Raw genomic sequence first — 23,651 nt, 5'->3', positions numbered from 1 at the left:
TACCAGTTAGTTTGTTTTGCGCGCAATGTAATTTTATTGAACCTGAAACAAAGATTGATACAAATACAAACAAACTTTATTTGATTTTTCTTCCTTTGAAGTACCACTAATTTACCCAATTTCGTAACTTATTTTCCTTCCTACTACATGTCATGTCGTGAAGTCTAGCCTCAACCCTCTTCACTACTCAGTCACTTACTAGTCGTTGACTCAATGCTTTGTGGCCGTTGATAAACGATGTCTAAATATTCCGGCTCAGTTGCTGTTTTCAGCCGCCATTCGATTTCTGGTCAGTTGATAGTTGTTTGTTGTTAATAAGTTGAGACTTTTGGCTTTCGTTATTTTATTTTGTTAGTATTGAAAGCTAGCTACGCGTTCTTCGTGATTTCTGAAGAACCATAAGTTATGGCCGAGTATTTGGCGTCAATTTTTGGAACAGAAAAAGACAAGTGAGTAGTATTCTAGGCTATCTTTAATTTTGTTATTCTTTACTTTCTAATTTTACTATTCAGTCTAGCTTTTAGTATTAAACATATCATAGCAAGCTTGGATTTATTAAAAAAATATAAAGAGATAGGCCTAGCGGAACTAGTTTACAAAACCCAATTGGCATAAGCCTATAATTTTGATCTTTTTGAAGGGAAACTGCAAGTGACTAAGATGGCAATACTAGGCTAATTAAATTAAAGTGAAAAAGTTAAAAGATACATTTCCACTTAAGGAAGAAAAATCTAGCCTATTTTGGGTAGGATTATAAGCATTCAGTTGCTTGAATGGATGTGAATAAGTTGGTTTTACATAAAGATGTAATATACCTATTAACCTTTTCAGTGCCAGTAACATACCTTTTTATGTTACGGCTGCAGTATAATAAGCTGCCACCAACACAATTGGTTTATGATTATCGAATAATTCAAATCATTGATATACATAACCATCCAACCAACTGAAAGCGAACTGTCAAAAGACTAAAAACAAAATGTCGGACAAAATAACGTAATAGGTATATATATTTCAAAGAACAATATGCTTTTGCTTGTTTTCAATCTTAGAAATTAACGTATAAATATTAATATAATTTACAAATTAAAATATAATATATCATTCATATAATTACAACAAAACAATAACATTTAATTACCTGATTTTAATTTTTAATTTATTTCCAAACACGATTTTATTTTGAACTAATTTTAGGGGAGACCTTAATAAGCGGCCTACATTCGTTATTCGATTGCTGTTATCGAACAATTCGATACACTATCCCACTTCGATATGTAAAAATCACATACCATAAGAATTATAAATTACCGTAACAAGAAGATTCTTGGGGTAGGGTACGATAAGCGGACCCGGTTTTTTTATATCGAAGAATGTAATCATCGATACCTAATATTCACATCTCAAATCATAGACTATCAATCGATACAAAAGTATCTATAGTCCTCAATAACAATCATATGGTTTAAAATTAAAATATGAATTTAATATTTACAGTGATCAAACAAATTATTATAACCAAAATTAGGAAAACTGAAGACGACCATATTTGCTCCTCTCACAGTTACAGTTGTTTCTTTCCCACAAGTTTCACATAACGGGTTTTTTCGGTACGAGTCCAACATGTTGAAGTCACAAAAAACATGTCTTATCATCTTTAAAAGTAATGTCGTGTAGTTTTCTAAAATTGACTGCCATTTTTAATAATAAAATGTTACTTATATATAAAAAGGAAATATTACATTACGAGCATTGTTTGAAAGTGTTTACAGCTGTTGATATAGATTATTTAGATTAATTGTTCAAAATAATTAATCTGTACCGATTGGTTATATCGATGGTTATGATTAAGTAATATCGTTTGCCAATGTCGATATAAAAAACCGGGTCCGCTTATCGTACCCTACCCGATTCTTGTACATTACAATTTTAAAAACATAAATTTAACAATAACATTACAAAACAACAAAACTAACTACGGTCTAGACTTAGATATCAAAGAAACCCTACAATATTACAACTTGCCCAGCTTGATATCAACGAGTTACCAATTTTGTGAAATGGAGGAAAGAATTCCCCAAATATTCCCCCAGGAATATTCCAAATGAATACATTGTAGCTAAGTAAATTGTATTTTATTCGTTTTAGACACATAAGTATAAAAAATATTTATACGTAAATGTGAAAACCAAAATGAATATACTTAAAAGTTTATAAAAATGTGAAAAAGTTTATATAAATCTCTGCTAACTCACTCAAATTCAGTTATTATTTACAAATATGTGGTGAGTAATTAAACAAAATATGTTTAAATTTTTACTTGAAATTATAAAAAAATATTGTTGTACAAAATTTATAAAAATGTATTCCAATCCAATTGTGAGCAGCGCTCCATTAGCGTGGGTTGGTCTCGTGATCAGGATCCTCAACTTCCGAGTCCGTCTGGTACTCCACATCGTCCATGTTATCATCCTCGTCTTTTGAACTCAATACTGGGCTCTGTTGTACACTTTGAACTTGGTTATTGTACACCACTTGGTCCCATAAGGAGATTCATTGTGTTTCACAACCACTTGCTACTATAAAAACTTTAAAAATAATTAAAAAGTCTAATGTGAAACTAAGTGCATAAAAATGCAGGATAAGTACCTCCCGAGGAGTGAGAAATACATCGTTGTGATAGCTCGAGTGCTGGCCGGACACTGACCTCATTTTCAGAACAAGGGTCTGTGGTAACCACAGTTATCTCCCGCTCCTAGTGCAGCATAGCAGCGGTAACCAGAGTTACCACCCGCAGCGAACATGTTAAGCTGTGACTCATTATATACTACTACTGCTTTCTTCTGAGTTTAAGGGTTGTTATGAAATAATGTGTTATAGTTACATATTCAGCTAAAATGTATTTATTTCTATTTTAGAGTCAACTGTTCGTTTTACTTCAAGATTGGAGCTTGTCGACATGGTGATAGGTGTTCTCGAATACACAACAAACCCACATTCAGCCAGGTAGGTCGATTATATAGGTCTTACTTTTTCTTATTCTATGAGTAAGTTTAATACAACACAGTATTCATTTGATGTAACATTTGCACTAAAATAAAAACTACATTGATGAAAATTAAGGTGCGAATTCCTCAATTGTGATTTAACAGACCAAGTACCATGTCAAGGTATATTTTGGGATACAGTATTTGAAGACCTATAATAACAAATTTGTTTATTTGACTTAAAACATGTTACATGCATTGATAAAGTCTAATTCAGCTACAGACTAAATAGCATTGTCTCTCAATAATATTTAATAAGTATAATACAAAAATATTATGCATATAATAATATAAGACATTAATTGTCTAGTTGAGAATAACACATTATATCATGAGATTATCTTGAAACAATGATTAAAAGTCTATTTTGTTAATAGGAAAAACTCATCAATATTATAGAAAGGGTTTTATAACAGGTATTCATTAAATAATATATAGTTACACTGTTTTTGAATCATTGAGTAGCCTCTTAGAAGTACAAATAAGTATTAATGAAGTTTTTTTTTATATAAGGCAAAGAACGCAAACAATTTTTTGTTTGTTTAGTGCATTTTTATAAGATCCCATCAACTTCCATTCAAGCTAATCGTCTTTAATACAAGATTAGTTCACCCATTGACTTTATCCTCGAGTCATATAACTCTCATATAAATGCACCAGTTCGTAAAACCAAAAACTCTAAATATGCCAAGAGCAAGAATTGAAGCTGGGTTATGTGCCACACACAGAGCTAACCCATAGTCAGCATAAACATCCACCATGATTAACTTCAGCACCATATTAATTTACCAAACTGACACCAGAATTTCCTGATTCGTTATGTCAGATCGTGGTTAAGAAATTGAGCCCACATCTCTATTGCCATCATTCTCAGAATATTTATACACCACTGAATGCCTCAACCAGCTCTACTGACTCAACCACAATCAAAATAGAAAGTAGAAAAAAAATTACACTAAAAACTTCAAAATCCCAATTGAAAAATTAGAAAACGTTTTTAACGTCCAGATAAAGCTTCATTTTTTGTGGTAGTTTCTTAATTGACTGTCAGAGCATAGTAGCAATTAAATAGCACTACTGTAGATTAGTTTCTTAATTGACTGTCAGAGCATAGTAGCAATTAAATAACACTACTGTGGATTAGGCCTAGTTTCTTAATTGACTGTCGGAGCATAGTAGCAATTAACCAGCGCTACTGTGGAATTGTAGTAGTTCAATTAAACACTACTAGAGGCCAATGTGTATCAACTTACGGTTGTCAAGCATTGTGTAGCGGAGCTGGTGTTTGGCACGTGATAACATGGACATGGCATTAAAGGGGTTAATTAATTTAAAGGGGGAAAAAATATAGTGCCTTATCTACAAATTGGTGTATTCATAACAGTATCCTAATAATTCTTAACTTTTAAACAATACAGGGGAAATAATAAATTTTTATAATATAAACTTTTTCTTTATATAACAAGAAATGTAAAAATATTAGTTTATCTATACCTCCTTAAATATATGCACATTTCTATTATTTTTATTATATATTAGCAGTTATCCACGGCTTTGCGCAATTTCTTAGGCTTTTGCATGTGTGTTAGAACTTCTGGTTTGAGTGCATTATATTTACAATTTCAATTTTGAGTTTGCCTTGTTGTCATAATCAAGGAAATATGTCGAAAAGTGTATATTTATTGTCATTGTAATTTATTCCAATCTTAGTATTTTTTGTGCCGTAGTTGGTTTTGCCTTGTTTCCCTGATTAAGAATATATACACAGGTCTGAGAAGCCTACTTCTGTTAAAAGACAACCAATGGGTTTTGTAACAGTTTGTAAATTTATGTCAAAAGTTAGATAGTAACTTTGTCTTTGATCTTTGATATCTGCATTATACTACTGACCGAGCACTGCATACTTAATATTTGCTTAAATGTACAGTTGTATTTTCTTTTACTTAAACTTTTAATTTTATTATCTGGTTATCTTGATACTTGGTGCTCAAAGCGGTTGCAGAAAAGGTTGAAATAAGAAATGTTATGACTATCACGCTTTCTCTATGCTCTCAATACTAAATGTAAAGAAATTAAAAATAGTGGTTAAATTAATTAAACATATTGTTGTGTTGTCATAAGACAATGGTTACACAAAAAAGTTGATTACAAGTACTTTAAATTAATATTTGTTTCCTGTGGGGCATAGCCCGGAGAGATTATCAAAATAAGAATAGGCCTATATGTTATCCAGGGATCTAAGAATGTTCATGTACAATCGATCTAGTAGTTTTTATGTGATTTAGTAAATTAATAAAAAAAAACACCCACTCACAAAAATTTTTACAGGCTCCATTATAGTTTCATATACTATTATAGATTATTGCTTTGTCATCCAGTTCTGATTTATGTTCATAATTTTAGGCTTATAGGTTTTCAGCAAGTTGTTTTAAAACCGTTTACAAAATTTGTATGAACACCTCTCTAGAGACTAAAGCGAACTAATAAAAACGTCTTAATAAATGAGTATCATTAAATATCGTATTTAAATTATTGTTTTCATTATGAGAACCAATATAAAGTTCAGTTACTTAGCTAACAAACCAGTATTGTAAAGTTTGTAAAGGACATTGATTTGTTGGCTACCTTATTCTTAATGTTTTTCATTACTTGTGGTAATATTTGAATCATGGTGCCTTTCTCTTCAGTATCGTGAAAAAAATATGACTAGGAAATTGAGGGACTCATATATGAATTAAATATATACACTTTTTGTGAAAAATAAATTGAAATTGCATTTTAATAAAACTATTAACATTAATCTGAATATTTCATGTTTTCAGACTGTACTCCTGCAAAACTTGTATGTGAATCCCCAGAATTCGGCCAAGTCTGCTGACGGTTCACATTGTAAGTAAAAACAATAATAATTCTCCATCTCTCAATAAAGGCTTGTTATATCTTAGCCCTTTAGATAGAAGTTTCTTTTTAGGACCAGTACACTGGTTTTGCTTTTTTTTATAGCTCTTTAATCATACCAGTTATGAAAGTTAGAATTTGATTGTCTCAATACAGTTGTTAATGTTATCTTTTATGTTGATGTAGAACATACTAGTAATATGACTTTACAGCTTAATTGTTTTGTACAATAATAATTTGTTGCTGTTAGAATTTAAAAAACTTTAAAATAGGAAATCTTTACTGTAATTAGTTGTATTAAAAATTCTTTTGCGTTTCTCAAACTTTGGTTTTCAATTAATAGAGCTTAAAAATGAGGTAGGCAAAAGGGAAAGTTTGAACGATTTGTTGGGGTTTGAGTTTTTTTCTAATTTTATACTCACTGGTAATCAGTCAAAAAAATTGTGTCATTTGTAAGTAATTTCTTTTTGAAAAATTTTAGTTGCTGCTCAATACATGTGTGATGATGTATAAATGTATAGTTGGGAATATATATATATATATATATTTGGTGTGTGTGTGTATATATATATATATATATATATATATATATATATATATATATATATATATAATGATGTTTTATGTTTATTCTGTTCTTATAGCCCTATTTATATTTTTGTAATTTCCTGAAGATGGCTTAAGCCGAAATATAGAAACTGTTTAATATATTTGAAGAATTCTTATTGAAGATTATATATATATATATATAAAGAAACAAGAGAACTTAGTAATAGTACATGTGGCCAGCAGGCATAGTCACTAAATAATTGTTTTTACAGTAATCAGCAATGTGTCCGATGAAGAGATGCAAGAGCATTATGACAACTTCTTTGAAGACGTGTTCGTTGAGTGTGAAGACAAGGTAGGCCTATGTTAATTTTTACGGAGCATAAAGTAGTATTTATATTTGTACACTGAGCAGCAGCCTTTTTGTAATAAAAAGTATGACACAAATTAGCAGTACTGAAGTCTCCATGACAACATAGTACTCTTTGTTTGAGTCCCACTTGAGATACGTTTTAATAGTCTGGGGAGGGACAACAATCTGAAACCCTCAAAGGGTGCTTGTTACATAAAAGAGGACAATTATAGGTGAACCGCTAATAAAGAAACCTGCACAGAAGCAAATATTTGAGCAGCACAGCGCAGGAGGGGCCCCCCTCCGGCGGGGGGGGGAGTGGTGAGTGGGCGGAGCATCTTCTTGTCAGCTGTTTAAATCTTGTCTTGCTCGCGCCATATTGTTTATACTGCAGTTACTTACTTGGACCGTTCAATTCGAACGAGTCAGTCAGGTGAACGAGTGATCCGGATCGGAGTGTTTCAAAAGACCCGTTCACTTTGAAAGTTTTGTTCAATTTGGCCTGGCAACTGAATAAATTTGATACTTTTTTCCAAATCAGGTGAAATGAAAAATGAAATAAAAATGGTTTATTTTCTTAAAAATAGTACAATAAAACACATATACATGTTTTGCAACAAACGTAAGCTAATATATAGCCTAAAATGTCTGAAATCATGTATCAGAGTGTAACAATACGGTACTTATTCGTAGTTAATTATTTCTTATTATAATAAACATTGCATTAATTCTATTTAATTCAATTAAAATTTGAAATAAGAAGAGTAGTATAACCGGGATGAGTCTACATGGGCCTAGGACCTGTGCGTAGGCTCTGGTCGTGAATATTGGAACTCAAAACTAATAATAAAACAAATGATTTTATAAGTAAAAAATAGTAGTTTAGTAATTTTTGATATTATTAATGGTTTTAGAATTTATTTTTAATCCAGCTGGATGGCAATGAGAACAGTGACCACGCAGGCAATTGATGAGTCACATTGATAATGATACGTAACCGAGTATAAATCTAGTTTTGCTGCACTGTCGTATGAAGTATTAGTTATGGTAATTATAGTGAAGGACAGACCGAATAACAATAAATAGCGAGGAAGGGTTAGAAGTTCAGTTATAACAAGGGACAATAAGTCTATATACTTCTTCGCCATCTAACGATAGTAACCCATTGTTCACGCGTTTTTAAACCAGTTAAGATTAGGTAATTGCAACACAGAAGCAAAGTTGTAACTCAAACACACGTTACGGTACAAAACTTGAGAAATATAATACAAATTTGTTACGCTGAATGTTTTTTTTTTAATATAGAAACTGTAATGACGACTTGTTGCGAGTACCGTGTGTTATGAGTATAAGTTGTCAACGCTAAAAGAGTATGAAAATTAATGTATAAGTAAATAAGAATGGTTTTGATTAACAAATGTCTTATTGTCATTAGTTCTTCCTCGAAGAAAATTAATTCTAACGAATATGTTGTACTCTTAAAGAACATTATTTTTAGTATTGTTTATTATTAAAAACATTATTGGCTCAAGAATAGTTTTGAAAGCAGCACCATGGACTACAATACCAAATGAAAGTTGGGATTGAACGAAAGCAAAATAGACCACTTTAATTTCCTTATCTGTGAGTACTTCTCATAATTGTCTGAAGGCAAAAATGCACTTGTGGATTTTATTTGTCAAGAAATGAATGTGTTTTGATACATTCACATTATGATGTGATGTTTTTAAATATACTTGCAGGTATTGAATCTTGCCCAAGAGCGAAATTTCCTCTCAAACTGGATACGTAACATATAACCTCTTGTAACAGTGTGTAAGTTAAAGGTCGAATGAAGCCTATAAGATCTGTCTTCGAAAAAGATTGTTATATTTGAGCCATTAGAGTTCGCCAAGTTCTGACCCACATTAGTAAAGAATTTATTAAATTCGTTAGCTACTTCAAGCTTAATTTTGTCATTGAATAATTTGGTAGTTGGCAAATATTTATTTAAGGAAGAAACTTTGTTAACCCCTCTATTACTCAATTTAATTAAAACCCCCAAAACATATTTAAATCCTCGTTAGCTTGGTCGAATTTATCACAAAAATAATATTTTTTTAACGCTTTAAATTTCTGCTTACAATGTTCCTGCAATTGACATAGCGGGTTTTAAGCTCCACATTAAATGGTCCCTTTTGCACTAATTTACGTAATTTATCTCTTTGTCTTATAGCATGAACTAAATCTGAAGTAATCCATGGTTTTAGCGTTTATTGACCTCGTTTTAAATTTATTCGATTGTCTATTGAAATTGTAATAATATTCTGTAGTTGTAATGTAAAAACATTAACATTAGTGCTGTTAAAAATTGATTGCCTATTAGCATTTAAAAGGTTATCATGTGGTCGATATAGGTGCGGTGTGCAGGGTCGATCTGAGAGGAGGCGTTCTGTGTAAAAGTGTGCGTAATATTATTTTAGTGACTCAGCCTGGGTATTATGAAAAGTGGTGGTAACTTAATCGATTAAATGGTTAAAATTTGTTGTTATTTATAAAAATAAATTATTTTCAAACATTACAATGTGTCTGTTTGATGTTTAGTAATTTATCGAAACATTTGTAGTGAAATAATCTTATGATAAATGAAAGGCATATGAATCAACCAAGTCCATTGTTCTTAAGTATTAACGTTTAAAATATTTAGTAATGCATATAGTAACATACAGTTAATTTTTGTAAATCAGTTCTAATAATAATATATATTTACATTTACTAGATTCCTGAAACAATATATTTATTGCTATATATCTATCAATTCACTGTAAAATATGTTGTTTCTTTCTCTATCCGAACACATTTTTGCAAGCAGATCCTTTCATTCACTTGGTCATTACATCCAGTCGTTCATTTTGTTCAATCAACACGATGACCGGTAAAACACGCTCTAGCGGGAAAGCTTAGTAACTCTGTACTGACCGGTTCAACTGAACGGGTCGCAGCAGTGAACGATACCGACTGAGCCGGATTAGTCAGCTGATTTTATTAGATTGAAATAGAGTAAGCGCCGAGCAGTGGTGGGGATGCTTGGAGGGGCGGCGGAGGGATATTTACCCCACCCTGCGTGAACTCAAATCAACCAAGGTTTTTTTGTTAGCGGTTTACCTATAGAGCTCTTAATGAAGAGATGACCATTGGACATGTGACAAGCAGCCTTCAAGGAACTGAGGCCACTACCATGTATACATCATGTTTAGGTTACTATAAAAACTGGATTCCAAAATATTAAAATAATGAGATGAATGAATTTGAGAACTAATTCATATCAGAGATGTAGCCTCAAAATGTTTTCAATATAAGTAAGAAGAATAAATCACTTCTTAAGTATTTTTTAAATATAAAAACTGTGTGGTTTATTCTTCTTACTTAACTAATTCATATTATTGGGGCTGTTCCTAAATTATGTAACGCAACCATGGGAGGAAGGGGTGTTTTTGGCAGGGGTAAACAAGTTATAAGATAGGTAACAGGGGTTCGATGAAGCTTTACATAACTAAACTATTAAACCTCAATAATTCATTATTTGAACTTATTCACAAAATTGACCTGTTTTCCCCCAAGATTTTAAGGTTAGTATTCCGCTTAAAAAAATAAATAGATCAAGTGTTTCGTATTAATGAATTATTTTATTAGAGTTTAAAATTGTCTTAATTATAGTAAAGTTTTTAGAATAATATGAATTAGAGTGGGGTGTTGGTGGTAGTGTCACTTAATTTTTCAGGAAGCTTAGTGTTGTTATCTTTTTGAGTTCTTCATTAGGGGAGGGGAGGGATACTGAAAAGTTCAAATTTTAGCATATGTATGGAGGGTTGGCACCACAGTTCAAAGATGTCTGTAAAAGACTTTCTAGAGTAATCTTTCTCCTACGTAAACTTAATTACTGTGTTAATTTTGAAGCATTGTTAATTAACTGCTTTGGACTGTTCCATATATACCTTTGTTATGGTACCTGTCTATGGGGCAACTCTGGTACCTCCAAAAACGTTTTCTTGTGGCAAAAAAAGGCAATCAGGTTAATGGCGGATCTTTTTAATCAAGAGTCCTGCAGACAGTCTTTTTGTAATTTTAAAATAATGACTCTTGCTTGTATATATATATATATTTATATATTTATTTAGTTATATCAGAATTTAGTGTTTGTTAGAGAAAATATCAACACCTTTATCTTTCATGAGTTAGTACATGATTACAACACTAGGTTTTGATATAATCTTGTAGCACCTCAAGTAACTCGGACCTATAATAGTTACAATTCCCAACAAACTAGATTATTCAACAAACTACCATTAGCTGAATGAATGAATGAATTGATTTTATTTCCCAAATATATGTACAATATTACAATACAATCTGTACAATTAACTTCTAAATTTTTACAATACCGAACGAAGTTTGAAATGTTAACAAAGAATAAGAAATAATCATCATAGAATAAACAACATAAAATAAACATCTACAAGCTATAAGAGAACTACCAATTAATAAATTTAAATTAAGGATTGCAACTTGGCTTAAAACAAAAGCTTTTTACTCTGTTGACGAGTACTACATGAAGTGCAACATGTTTGATCTGTTACAAAATACATCTGGTTAATGTAACTAAATTATTAGTAAGTAAGTTAGTTTTTATGTCAAATATTTTTCCATGAGGAAGCCTATTGTAACTGAAAATGTTATTTAATGGCCAATAAAGATCTTGAATCTTGAATATAATGTTTTTTCTGATATTTTTTGTTTCTTTACTATTCTTTGTAATTTCAACAGTTAAACTTAAAATTATTTTAAATAACATTGCCATAAACTGTTTGAAATGTCATTTAACCTTTTACTTAACAGAACTATAATATATTAATACAGCCATCGTAATACAATCACTCACTCAATTAATTTAGTGTTGTCATACTCCTAAATGTTAGTGTTTATCCACTTTCAAATATTAGCTATCATGTTTAGTAAAGTTTGCTCATTTACATTATATTCAACATTCACCAATGCAAATTAAATTTGCCATTGCCAGTAAAACATAGTAACTACAAGTACTGCTTCATATAAACAGATTCTGGTATCTTAAAAGAAGTATTGCAGAGTCCAGCTAATATTACACTTTTTAATAGTTACATAGTGCCTAAGTAAAGGTTATTAAATTTATTTGATATTAACAGTTATCAGATGTACAGCTCAAAACCTTATGAGCCATTCATTCCCCTAAAGTTTATGATATGATAGTTACCACCTTTTTAAAAAATGCCTTGCTCATAAAAAACATTTAAAATATTTATATATTATTAAAAAATAGTAATTTTGACTGACTAACTTCTAAATTCTCCAGTTGCTTATACACATTCAAATTTACAATAGATATATATCAGTCTTGCTATGAAGAGCCATGTTAAAGCAAAACTGTAGTAGTTAGACCCGGTATTCTGTCTGATGTGGCTGACTTCCTCAGTTCTCTTTCTTTTCTGGGACAGACACAGTGTACTTGTGCTACTAACTGGTTTCTCCAAAAGAAAATAAAATATACAAATTGCTTAGTTTTAAACTAAAAGGAAGAAATAGCCAAATAGTTAACAGTTAAATCATTTTCAAATCAATAATCAAATCACCTACTTTCAGATTAGTTAGTTAAATTCAATTTGGTAGATTATTTTAATTAAAATTGTATCAAATTAATTAGCATAATTGTATAAGTATTACATTTTCATATAATATGTTACAGTATGGTGAAATTGAGGAGATGAATGTCTGTGATAACCTGGGAGACCATCTTGTCGGAAATGTTTACATCAAGGTAAGTTTGAGTATAAAAATTATATGTTGGAAGTATTAGTGTATGGTGTAAAGTCACTGTAAAATATAACTGAAACACATAATTGATTCCTAACTCTCCAAGTGATGTGGGCCTAATCTACTACACAATTTTGGATTGATTTTGAGTGTTCTTATGCCCAGTGATATAGTTAAATTAAATATATTTATTCGTAGTATATTTGTTGATTTATAACTATTATAGTTATGTTTGATAACTTTATGACAATTACATTAACAATACCAAATTCAGTTGTTTAGTTAAATTAAATATATTCTTAGTATATTTGTGATTTATAACCATTATAGTTATGTTTGTTAACTTTAAGAACCATACTTTTGACAACAATGACAATTACTTTAGTAATACCAAATTCAGTTGTGTATAGTCAAATTATAGTCCTAGTATATTTGTGATTTATAATCATTATAGTTATGTTTGGTAACTTTAAGAACCATACTTTTGATAACAATGACAATTACGTTAGTAATACCAAATTCTTGTTTTCACAGATATTTTAACTATTAGTGCTTGCAGGATGCGGTTGACCTGCGTACTGTGTAGCTGCCACTTATTGTATCATATACCGAATATTTCTCTGAAAACCAAATAGGAACTGATCTTAACATAAATTTGATACATGATACAATCAAAATAATCAACTTTGAAACAACTGGTTGCTTTTAAACACTTTGAAAAATGTAATTTCCAGATCAGCTGTTTTGGTTTATTGCTGTTATCGCCATGTGGATTGTTCTGTCACACAATATGGGCTTGTTCTTTATGTTTACTTTGTTCAACACTTTCTTTCTTTGCAAACAGGGATTCCTTTGTTTCATTTAAGTGATTGTAAGCGATTGATTATTTCTCCATAGAACAGGATTATTTTGAAATAGGAACTGATCTTAACATAAATTTGATACATGATACAATCAAAATAATCAACTTTGAAACAACTGGTTGCTTTTAAACACTTTGAAAAATGTAATTTCCAGATCAGCTGTTTTGGTTTATTGCTGTTATCGCCATGTGGATTGTTCTGTCACACAATATGGGCTTGTTCTTTATGTTTACTTTGTTCAACACTTTCTTTCTTTGCAAACAGGGATTCCTTTGTTTCATTTAAGTGATTGTAAGCGATTGATTATTTCTCCATAGAACAGGATTATTTTGATCAGCATGAAATGGGTGCAATCTGATAAATATTCAGATGAAAATGTAAGTAGTTTTTAGTGATTTTGATGGTGTTAAAGATGATTTTTTATTTGATGATAAAACCTTAACTTATGATGAAAATGGTACTAATGATCATCAAATCACTAATTTAGATGGTGATGCCATCAACTAGTTCTAATAGACCTATGACTCAGAAATCAGAAAATGACTGCAGGAGATGCAGATGTTTTTAGACTTTGTGCATTCATTTGGTTTGTGAAATTATATTTATTTGCATCCTCACAATCAATATATGTGGTGTCCTGAAAAAAACATGTAAAAACATAAATGTTAGTCATTTCCTGCAACTTTTGTGAACAAAAAACTAAAAAAGCATTTTACAACCTTTCATTTTTTATTTATTTTTGGTTTCCAAAAATTGTATGAATGCATCTAAATTACTCAGGTCAAGGTTTTTATATAAGTTACTAAATAACCTTCAAGAATGAAACTGTAAAACATCTATAAGAGGACAAAATATAACAATAAACGCCTAAAACACCATATCACTTCTAAACTCTCACGTGGTAAATTGATTAGGTTACCAGTTCTTGTTGAAAGTAATTCCAGGGCTAAGGGTTAACTCTTATTGCATTACACTTTTTACATTATGATTCACTACTATTGTACTGTATTTTGTATTTTTGATTTTTCATCATTATTAGTCATACAGGGTGGCCACCCGACCGGGAATAAGCCAGGAATTTTTCTGAGAACCGGGAAAATTTCAAAAATAATTTTTCTGTCTCCAAGAACTTATAAAATCAAGACATAATTTGACAGCTTCTTGAATCAAGGACTGATTAATCACGAAACATCGTATTTTACGTGACGTGGCATGTGAAATGGTGAATGAAGATCGACATATGTTCGTGAGCTACATCTGACGCCGGTTGACGGTTGATCTAAGATTTCCTCCACTAGTGTAGTGAGTTTATCTTGGTTAGTTCTACTTTTGTGCCGTGGTAAGCCTCCGCCCCCCCTCTCCCAAACGTAACAATACATTGGACAATTACAATCGGCAGACTGATCGTTTCTGACTTCGGCACTAAACTAGTGGTACGCTTTAAGCGGTAACGCGGCAAAGTGGTAGTAACCACGATACAAAAAGGGTTTTTGTACTTAAATATTATTCAGTGTCGAAGTGGGGTCTCCGGACGAAGTTGTCCAACTCATATTCTTTACAGAAAATAGTGTTTTGGATAGATAGTACAGGCCTAAAATGTACAGTGTTATAAACAAGATTTCGAGTTCAGTTCCTTGAGTAATATAATGTTTGATGATTTGGTAAGAGGTGCAGTCCGGGTTTTTTTAGTACACCAGAATGGCAGTGCAATGCAAAGCTATGCTAAGCTTAGTGAGTTAGTTACAACAAATAGTGTCGAGAAGGGGGCGTTTGCGTCCTGTTGCACAGCAATGATAGACTGAGCTGAGGGCTGAGCTGCAGAATTGGCAGCGGGTAAGCGACATCGTGTGGTATTGCCCTGCTGCTCACGTCTGCCATTGCTAGTGTCGAGTGTTCCCCATATGTACAACACAAACATTAAACTTTCTAAGTCCCCGCCCAATATAACGCTTACCGCCCACCACTAACCACTAGTATCGCGGCCGAAGACTCGGTTGGTCTATGAACTATTGCTCCTCACACACGTTCCGATTGTCATCAAATAACATAGGTTAAAACAAAGGAAGTGATGTTATGTTTTGATATCACGGTCACATCCAAATCTTGACTGAACTGCGCTTACACCGGCAAACATTGGCGCAAGTTTTGTGTCCAACTAAATATCGCTAGTCTAAACGGGCGCAAGAGCTCTTGCGAGCACTGCCGCAACCAGTGCCGGACAGTTGGTTACAAGAACTGGAGAACAGTGTCGGATATTAAAATTTCAATTATAAACATTGCCGAGACATCACTGTCGTGTGTGAACAGACTTCGTCTTAACTCCCGGAACTACCAGCGATACAACTGTAGCAAAGTACTTGCAACAGTTCTCGTGAGTAAAATTGCTTATATTGTTCACATTATGCTACAGCAGTTGTGCAAATTCTCTCAAAACTTTACTTGCCAGTGTAAACGCAACTTAATGTTGTTGCCAGTGTACAAACGGTAGACGGCCAGCCAATCGAATCAGCCACACTCCTCAGTTTTCGTCGTCAGAGCGGCATCGGTTGAACGACGGCTGGAAATCCCGTCAGTTCTCCTGTCAACTATTTACCGGAACGACATCCCCGCACACGTGACAATCATTCGAGCAATTCAAACTGTTCAAACCAAATAGTCCAACCTGCATGAGGATCTTTATGTCTTGTTGTTTCGTAGTCCTTGACTATAATCTAAGTGTCTAACTGACTGAGTCTGCATTGTCTATTCGTGGACAAAAACGATCGGCAGTACTCAAATTACTGATTGGTGAAACGTGTTTTTGTAGTTCTTTGTGTATAAAACTATTTAGAAATATGTAGCAACAGGATAACATAATTTATAAATAATATTATAACTGAAGTTAGATTTTTCTGTGTCTATATTTTTCAACACTAGCGTGTCTGCTGGTTCTATACGTGGACTTTAGCTCCTCGATAGTAAACAGACGATCGCTAATTCGTATTTTATCCGTACGCCGTACTTTGCATAGTTGTAAATAAATATATTCTCTATAAATATACATTTTTACGTAAATGTAATATATTCTGAAAGCTCATTTATAACCTACCATCTTTTACTTAAAAAGAAAAAATGACTTGGAATTAAATATATTAATTTCCCTGAATCTCTTCAAATTCCCTTGAAGTAATTTGATATTCTTAGGCTTCTTAGAGTTCAGATGAAAGTATTTGGTTTATTTGTTGATTGTACTGAACCGACCTTGTTTACCAGTGAAATCATTGTCTCATACCGAAAGTTCGTATACTAACCCTACCTACCTATATACCTATACCTCTAACCCGCAATACTGAGCTGCAGTCTGCCCCACGGTAACGCTGTGTTGGTTTATTTGCTATCTGTGTATTTCCGAATTGGATACATATATTTTCTAACATCACAGAAAGGAAATTTATTAGGTATACACAATGTTATGTCGACACATTGAAACACACAGAGACAAATCGTCACCGAATTTTTCCCATATCGCTAGCGAAGTGCTAGAGCACCTCAGCTTTGTGGCATTTCTTGCAAATACTGTTTAGTGACGGTAAAACGTCATCGCTGCACTTCCGCGTAAGGGTTAAATACAGTACTACAGTTGTATAGTTGGATTAAAAATAGACTAAAAAATCAGAAATTTTTGACAGGGAATACCAGGAATTTGAAAAGAAGTTTTGAGTGGCCACCCTGTCATACATTTCCAAATTGTTTTAATCAGCTGATTTTTATGAACTGGTTTTTTTTTACTTTAAGATAATTGTTTATTTTTGGAAAATAATGTATAGTCAATGTATTGTTTCAGGGAGATAAGTCATATGTTTTCTTATATGTTTCAGTTCCGTAGAGAAGAAGATGCAGAGAAAGCTGTGACAGACCTGAACAACAGATGGTTCGGTGGCCGACCTGTTTATGCAGAATTGAGTCCCGTCACTGACTTTCGAGAGGCTTGTTGTCGTCAGTATGAGATGGGGTCAGTTGTATGTCAAGTTTTAACACCAAGAATTAGGCTGATTATCCTAAATATTTGATTTTTTTAGTGCAGTAAGGTTTAAGGTTGTCACATTTTGCTGAACGACCCTATAAAATGCCACGCATGACATTTGGAAAACAAGTTTTCAGCGTTAAAATACTGTTTTCTAATGATAATATAAAATATGACACTGCGCCGCCGAATTGTCTGGTTGGAAAGCACCTGCCTACTCTCAGATCAAAAAGTTTGAATATCCGAGTTTGAACGTTAACCACAAACTAAGTAATACAACAAAAATTACTGGAGTTACATTAAAATCCAGCTTAATTAGCGAACTATTCACAAACAATAACCAAGTTTTGTAACCAAGTAAGAATGTGAGAAGTACTGGTTTTTGGCCCTTTAACCCTCCAAGTGATAGCGGCTCAGACCGAGCCGTTAGGGACCCCGTCTGAATCGATAACGGCTCGGTCCGAGCCGTTCGTGAAAAACGACGTAAAATAATAACTAGTATCGGAATTCAGCTATATTTTATACTAAACGGTTTAGAAAGAGTTCCTTTACTTGATACTCTATGTCGTATATTTTCAAGCAGATACAAATAAACATTATATGGAACTTGTTGATGAAAAGTACATTTTTGGCAGTTTTCGATTTGTTTATGCTGGTGAAAAACATTCAAAATCAATTTTCATGTAAATATAAACTACAAGTGTTATACATCTTTGTGTTCAAACTTAAATTGTGAATCTTTTGTATATAATGAATTTCAAATATGTTACTATGGAAATTGTGAAAAATAGCCTCAAAAATATAATTTTTATTGGAAAAATTTGTTTTTCAAGGTCATTAGTAAATAATACAATGAAAAAATTTTCTTGGTAAGTTTTTCTGTATCATTACCATTTAGTACATATTATAGTGAACATTTTAATATATAATATGTTATATTTCAGGTATATTTGATATGTTTTATGAATTAAAACAAAAAACACTGCGCATCATCATAAAAAGGCCTATCACTGTAGAGTAATATGAGTATCACTTGGAGGGTTAAAAGACTAAACTACAGTGACTGCAATGTTGTAAATTAATTATATATTGTAAATATGCCATTGGAGATCCAAAGTCCATGAGAAAAGATGATGGGAAATGGTAAAATATATCAAAACTGTATTTAATTTACTACAGCTTCCTCTTGCAGTTAATGATGCGAGCAGACCGTAAGAGTAGTGTCCAACAAACAGACATGCATTGTTACCAAGACTGCAGTGCTGGTGTGCAATGACTAACACACATGCAAACAAAAACAAACTTTGTGCTTTCTATATGTCTAGTCTTGAATCTTGATGGCTGTAATTATTACTTGAGATTTTTGAGGTTATGTTATAGTCAGATTTATTTGGAATGTTTTATGCAACAAATATTGATTCTGAAGGTTAAAGCATTAGAGAACTTCAGACAGTTTTTTGATAAATATATAACCGCAGAACATAAATTTTACTAGTAAATACTACAGAAGAAATATTTTTACTAGAATCTGAAGAGCCTGTAGCATGTTTGCTAAGAAAGTTTTCATCTAAACCTAAACCCGGAATGCAGTGTTGTTGATACTGTTCATTTACTCATACCCAGTGAAAGTGGAATCTTTATTCATATTACGTTTTAAACTATGTAGCTAAATCGAATCAACAAATGTTTGACCTGTGTTCCAATAAAGCAACTATCAATTACAGGTACTCATTTCATTAGAATGTATTATTAATGTAAAAAAAGCATAAAAGTATTTGTAATTTATTCCAGCTATTATTATGGACATAAAATCCAAATACATACCATATCTATTGAATAAATGTGCTTATTTCATTTTCAGAGAGTGTACACGAAGTGGTTTCTGCAACTTTATGCATTTGAAGCCAATTTCCAGAGAATTGAGAAGGTACTTGTACAGCCGTAAGAAGAAGAGTGGTAGAAGGTAAATATTATCTGCTTAGTTTTATTAATTCTTAATAAATTTTTAAAATTAAAATTAATAAATATTTGGAATTATTTTAATACACATTGTTTAGTATGTTTTAAGTTACCCTGTAACTTTTGCAATATTACATATATGAAAGAGATGAAGGTCACTATCCGAAAATCCACAATAAAAGGGATAAAGGTCCAATTGCATTCCAGAGTTCAATTTCCATTTTGAACTTTAACCTTTCAGTGCCAATGTCCTGTTATCCGGATGTCTAAAAAACCACGCCTAAAATGCCAACATCCAGTTAACCGGACATCTCGAAAAAAATCATTTGAAATTAAAAAAATGTATTTATAAATAGATAGTTTTACATAACACCAATGATTATAGTATACATGTATAATATTTTATTACAGTAGGATATAAGACATTTTAGAACAAGAGTCTAGACCAAATGTGACTGAAGAAACAAATGTTACTTTGAGGCATCTTGCTAAGAGTCCCAGAGGAGATACAAATCCTGACATGTATTTTGAAAACATTCCCATTGACAGTTTATTTTTACTTGTGTGTTTGTTAATTTTATCTGTATTACTCCTTGACTTTATATTTTGTTCAAAACTATAAACTGATAAACTTTAAAATATCAAAAATTGTGCCAGCTGTTACGATTTCTAAAAAAATGCCACACTTTTTTATTTTTTAACAGCTTACCATTATATTTTAACATTGTTTTCATAATTGAGTGGACTTACAGTGAATTTATTGAATAGAGCTCAGCAATATTTTTCATTCCCATTGGGACGTCTAAATGAAAAAACTAAAACTTTTTATGTAAGCATATTTTTTAAAATAAAAAATATTTTAATTTGAGTCAGGCTATTTTTAGTATATTGTTTATATGGATTCAATCTTTATTTATAGTTAAATAAAAATCATTAAATTTGTGTAACTAATAACATAGATACAAATTATATACCAACACATTGCAAAAAGGGATTGAAACCCTCTGGCACTGGTAGGTACACACTTGTAATAAATGCTGGGCACTAGTAGAGCACAACTTGAAAAATACCTATGGCACTAAAAGGGTTAATGTCATCTGGGCAATTACTTTGATCATGACTAACTTAACATAATATATTTTACTAATGTTTGTTGTGTACAGGTCACGCAGCCGAAGCAGAGATCATGTAGGGTCACGTCGGTCACGTTCACCTCGTCGCTCTGGAGGTAAGGACCGTGACCGTGGTCGTCGAGATCGGGAGGGCAGATCCGGCCGCTACTGAGCAGTCAGTGTAAGTGTACTTGTCCTATTTTCTCTATAACTTGACAATCTATCATCAGTCTTTTGTATTCTGTAGCTATTTACAAGCTCTTAAATTTATATTTAATCATGCTGAACTATACAAGAATTTTGAGATTTTAAAATTAACTCTTTTAATGCCAATGTCTGACTATAAGGACATTAACAAAATGTGGAAGATAATAAGAATGATAATAACAATCAAATGAAACCTTACAGGTGCTCAAAATCCTGGCACTGGAATGCTATAGTGATCCAGGCATTTTTAGCAGTTCTAAACATGGGAATAAAAAAAAAACAATCAACAGTTACTGGTAGACCAGTTTTAGTCTATACATTTCTTGGTTTTCAAGAATAACCAGGAGTAGGTTTCAAACTATTTAAAAATTTGTCACATGATCAGAACAGCTCCTCTCTTGAGAAACCAGGTGAGCCAAATTATGATGCTTGTGCCCGTTTCCAGTCTTTAATTTACCATGCAAATAGGGTCGAATTTTATTTCCGCAGTAAAATTTTTAATAAATGAAAGTCACACGATAAGTTAAAATAGTAATTGCCCAATAAAAAGGGAGACCGGTGGATGCTGTGTGACTCAACAATGTATTGTTGATTGAATTCCTTTGTATGTAAAGGTGCAAGTGAAACTGACAAAGGTAAAATAAAACAAAATGGATCGGGAATAGAAATGACTAAACTATTCAACAAAGACCATCATATTTTTGTGATAATTTTTTACGTCTCTTAGGCTAGCAATACATCTTTGATCTGAGTGTACATTTTTCACAGGTAATTTGCTAATAAACTACAAAGGGCTTCCTAATGAAGTAAAGCCTAAATTTAATGTGGGAGGAAAGAAACACTTTAAGAAAACTGAAATGACTTTATTACTATTTATAGATAAAGTCCCAGACTAAGCAGGTATTAGTTTTAAGTACAAATGGCACTGTTGAAGATGAAAGATGAGCAAACAATAACATAATCAAAACAAAGAACTCTTTATTGTTAAATTCTTTAAGAAGTAACATGGCGTCAAACTTAAAATGCAATATATTACAAAAATAACACAGTTGAGTCTTGCTTTACAAAGTCTTGTTTGAGTCCTTTACTAAGTCAAAATATTCATTTAGGGTGTAGAAGGGTCGCTGCACCAGCCAATCTTTGAGTTGTTTTTTTGAGTTGTCTTCCAGTAAAATTCTTCAGATCCAAAGGGAGTGAGTTGTAGATCTTGTGTCCAACGTAAGAGAGTTTCTTACTGTATTTAGTGGTGTTATGTGCTGGTAAAATATAATCTTTAGCTCTACGAGTGTTGTAGTAGTGTACATCACTTCCTCTTTCAAAGTCTATTTGGTCTGTGTACATGACCACTGCATTTATATACAAAGACACAACCGTCAGAAGCTTAAGTGATTTATATGCACTTCTGCAACTCTCTAATGGACTAAGGTCTGCTAGTGCCCTCACTGCTTTCTTCTGAAGTATTAGGATTTTGTTAAGGTTTTGTTCAGAAGTGCTACCCCAAACTATTAGACCATACCGAATGTGGGATTGTATTAGGGCGTAGTAGGCTACTTTTGCAGCGTCCAGCCCCCCTATCCATTTTATCCTATGCACTGCAAAAATACCAGATCCAAGCTTTTTACTTTAGTTGTGTAATCATGTCATAATCACAGATGGCAGAAAGTTATCACAAGATGTAATGGGTGGAGTTGTTGGAGGGGATCAAATGCTAAATTAATTATGATGAAAGAAAAAGCACCTTCATCAGAAACCATCTGAGACTGCAGTTGGTGGCGACCAATAGAATGGACAGACGTTGCCACACAACTGCCGCCCAGTGCAGCGTGCTGCCGTGGCCGAAAGAGCGTTCTCACAGTTGTATACAAAATTAAAATTAACCTCTAGAATGCCACAGAGCTAAACAAATGTGTATAAAACAATAAACTGTCCCATGGTATTTTTAGCACAGTTTTCAATAACATCTCTTTAGTAGTGAAAGAGTTGGATTCAACTTGATTGATCTGTTTTTGTTTACAATTACCACAATATAGAAATTGGTTCACTACATATAACATAACATTCTTGTTTATGCTAAAAACTGTATTATAATGTGTTTGTATTTCTGTAATAGTAAATAAACCATTTGTATTTTTACAGGATCAGCAAGAAAATACATTATGAGGTATCATCAGTTTGGCTGCCATTAACACTTCAGAGTAATTATTTTTCACTTTTATGAAGATTTTGTGATTGATTATGTGTATTACGACATTTTTCATATGCCTAAGATCTATTTGATGTAATAAAGAAGTGTAGCAGCTATTTGTTTTATTCTCTAACCTAAGTTTCTCCAAGCCTTTACACATTGTATGTGATTGCTCATTACATTCAGTACAGCTATGAAATGGTCAATTAATATTAACGTAGTTCTTAAGTCAGTGATGCTGATTATTTTTCCCTTTTGATAATATTAACATTTTGGTGTTGTTGGCTTAATTATATATTGAAACCATACAGCCCAAATAAGAAAGTTGTAACTTCCTATAACTAAAACTGTCAGCTCAAAAATCTGTCATCAAGGATGAAATATTTGCTATGACGTTCACTTCTGTTTAGTTTAACCTTCAGAATAATTTGGTGCCATAGTCTAATATAAGGACAGTAGGAATGGCCAGAAAACCAACTACCATCTCGGATGTGGAGCTAGAAACAAGGAACTAGAGGGAATTTGGGACCTATCACCCGGGCACCTCCAACTCCTGAACAAAATTTTTTAACGCTACAATAAATCACAGTGATAAATGTAGTTGTCAGAAATCCAGTATGTTCTTTAATTTATTGTGCAGTTGATGTCAA

The 23,651-nt window shown here is 32.3% G+C and overlaps 1 protein-coding gene across 1 annotated transcript; it reads left to right on the top strand.

Moving 5' to 3' along the window:
- Positions 1-241: 241 nt before the first annotated feature.
- Positions 242-23,117, top strand: LOC124356919 (splicing factor U2af 38 kDa subunit). Its single transcript, XM_046808218.1, has 9 exons — positions 242-449; positions 2,919-3,006; positions 5,870-5,936; positions 6,767-6,849; positions 12,605-12,676; positions 17,393-17,526; positions 19,400-19,501; positions 20,661-20,790; positions 22,953-23,117. The coding sequence occupies exons 1-8, from the start codon at positions 406-408 to the stop codon at positions 20,779-20,781; spliced, it is 711 nt and encodes a 236-aa protein (XP_046664174.1). The 5' UTR covers positions 242-405; the 3' UTR covers positions 20,782-20,790; positions 22,953-23,117.
- The last annotated feature ends 534 nt before the right edge of the window (positions 23,118-23,651 follow it).

Source organism: Homalodisca vitripennis, chromosome 3 (assembly GCF_021130785.1).
Source record: "Homalodisca vitripennis isolate AUS2020 chromosome 3, UT_GWSS_2.1, whole genome shotgun sequence".
Taxonomy (NCBI): domain Eukaryota; kingdom Metazoa; phylum Arthropoda; class Insecta; order Hemiptera; family Cicadellidae; genus Homalodisca; species Homalodisca vitripennis.
Note: the sequence above shows the minus strand (reverse complement) of the source record. Positions and strands in the feature narration are given on the sequence as shown.

Excerpts from the sequence above, each read along its gene's own strand:
- LOC124356919 (XM_046808218.1), top strand. The coding sequence starts at position 406 with ATGGCCGAGTATTTGGCGTCAATTTTTGGAACAGAAAAAGACAA. Across the intron at positions 3,007-5,869 it reads ACAAACCCACATTCAGCCAG|ACTGTACTCCTGCAAAACTT; the intron begins GTAGGTCGATTA and ends TCATGTTTTCAG. Across the intron at positions 17,527-19,399 it reads TGTCGTCAGTATGAGATGGG|AGAGTGTACACGAAGTGGTT; the intron begins GTCAGTTGTATG and ends TTTCATTTTCAG.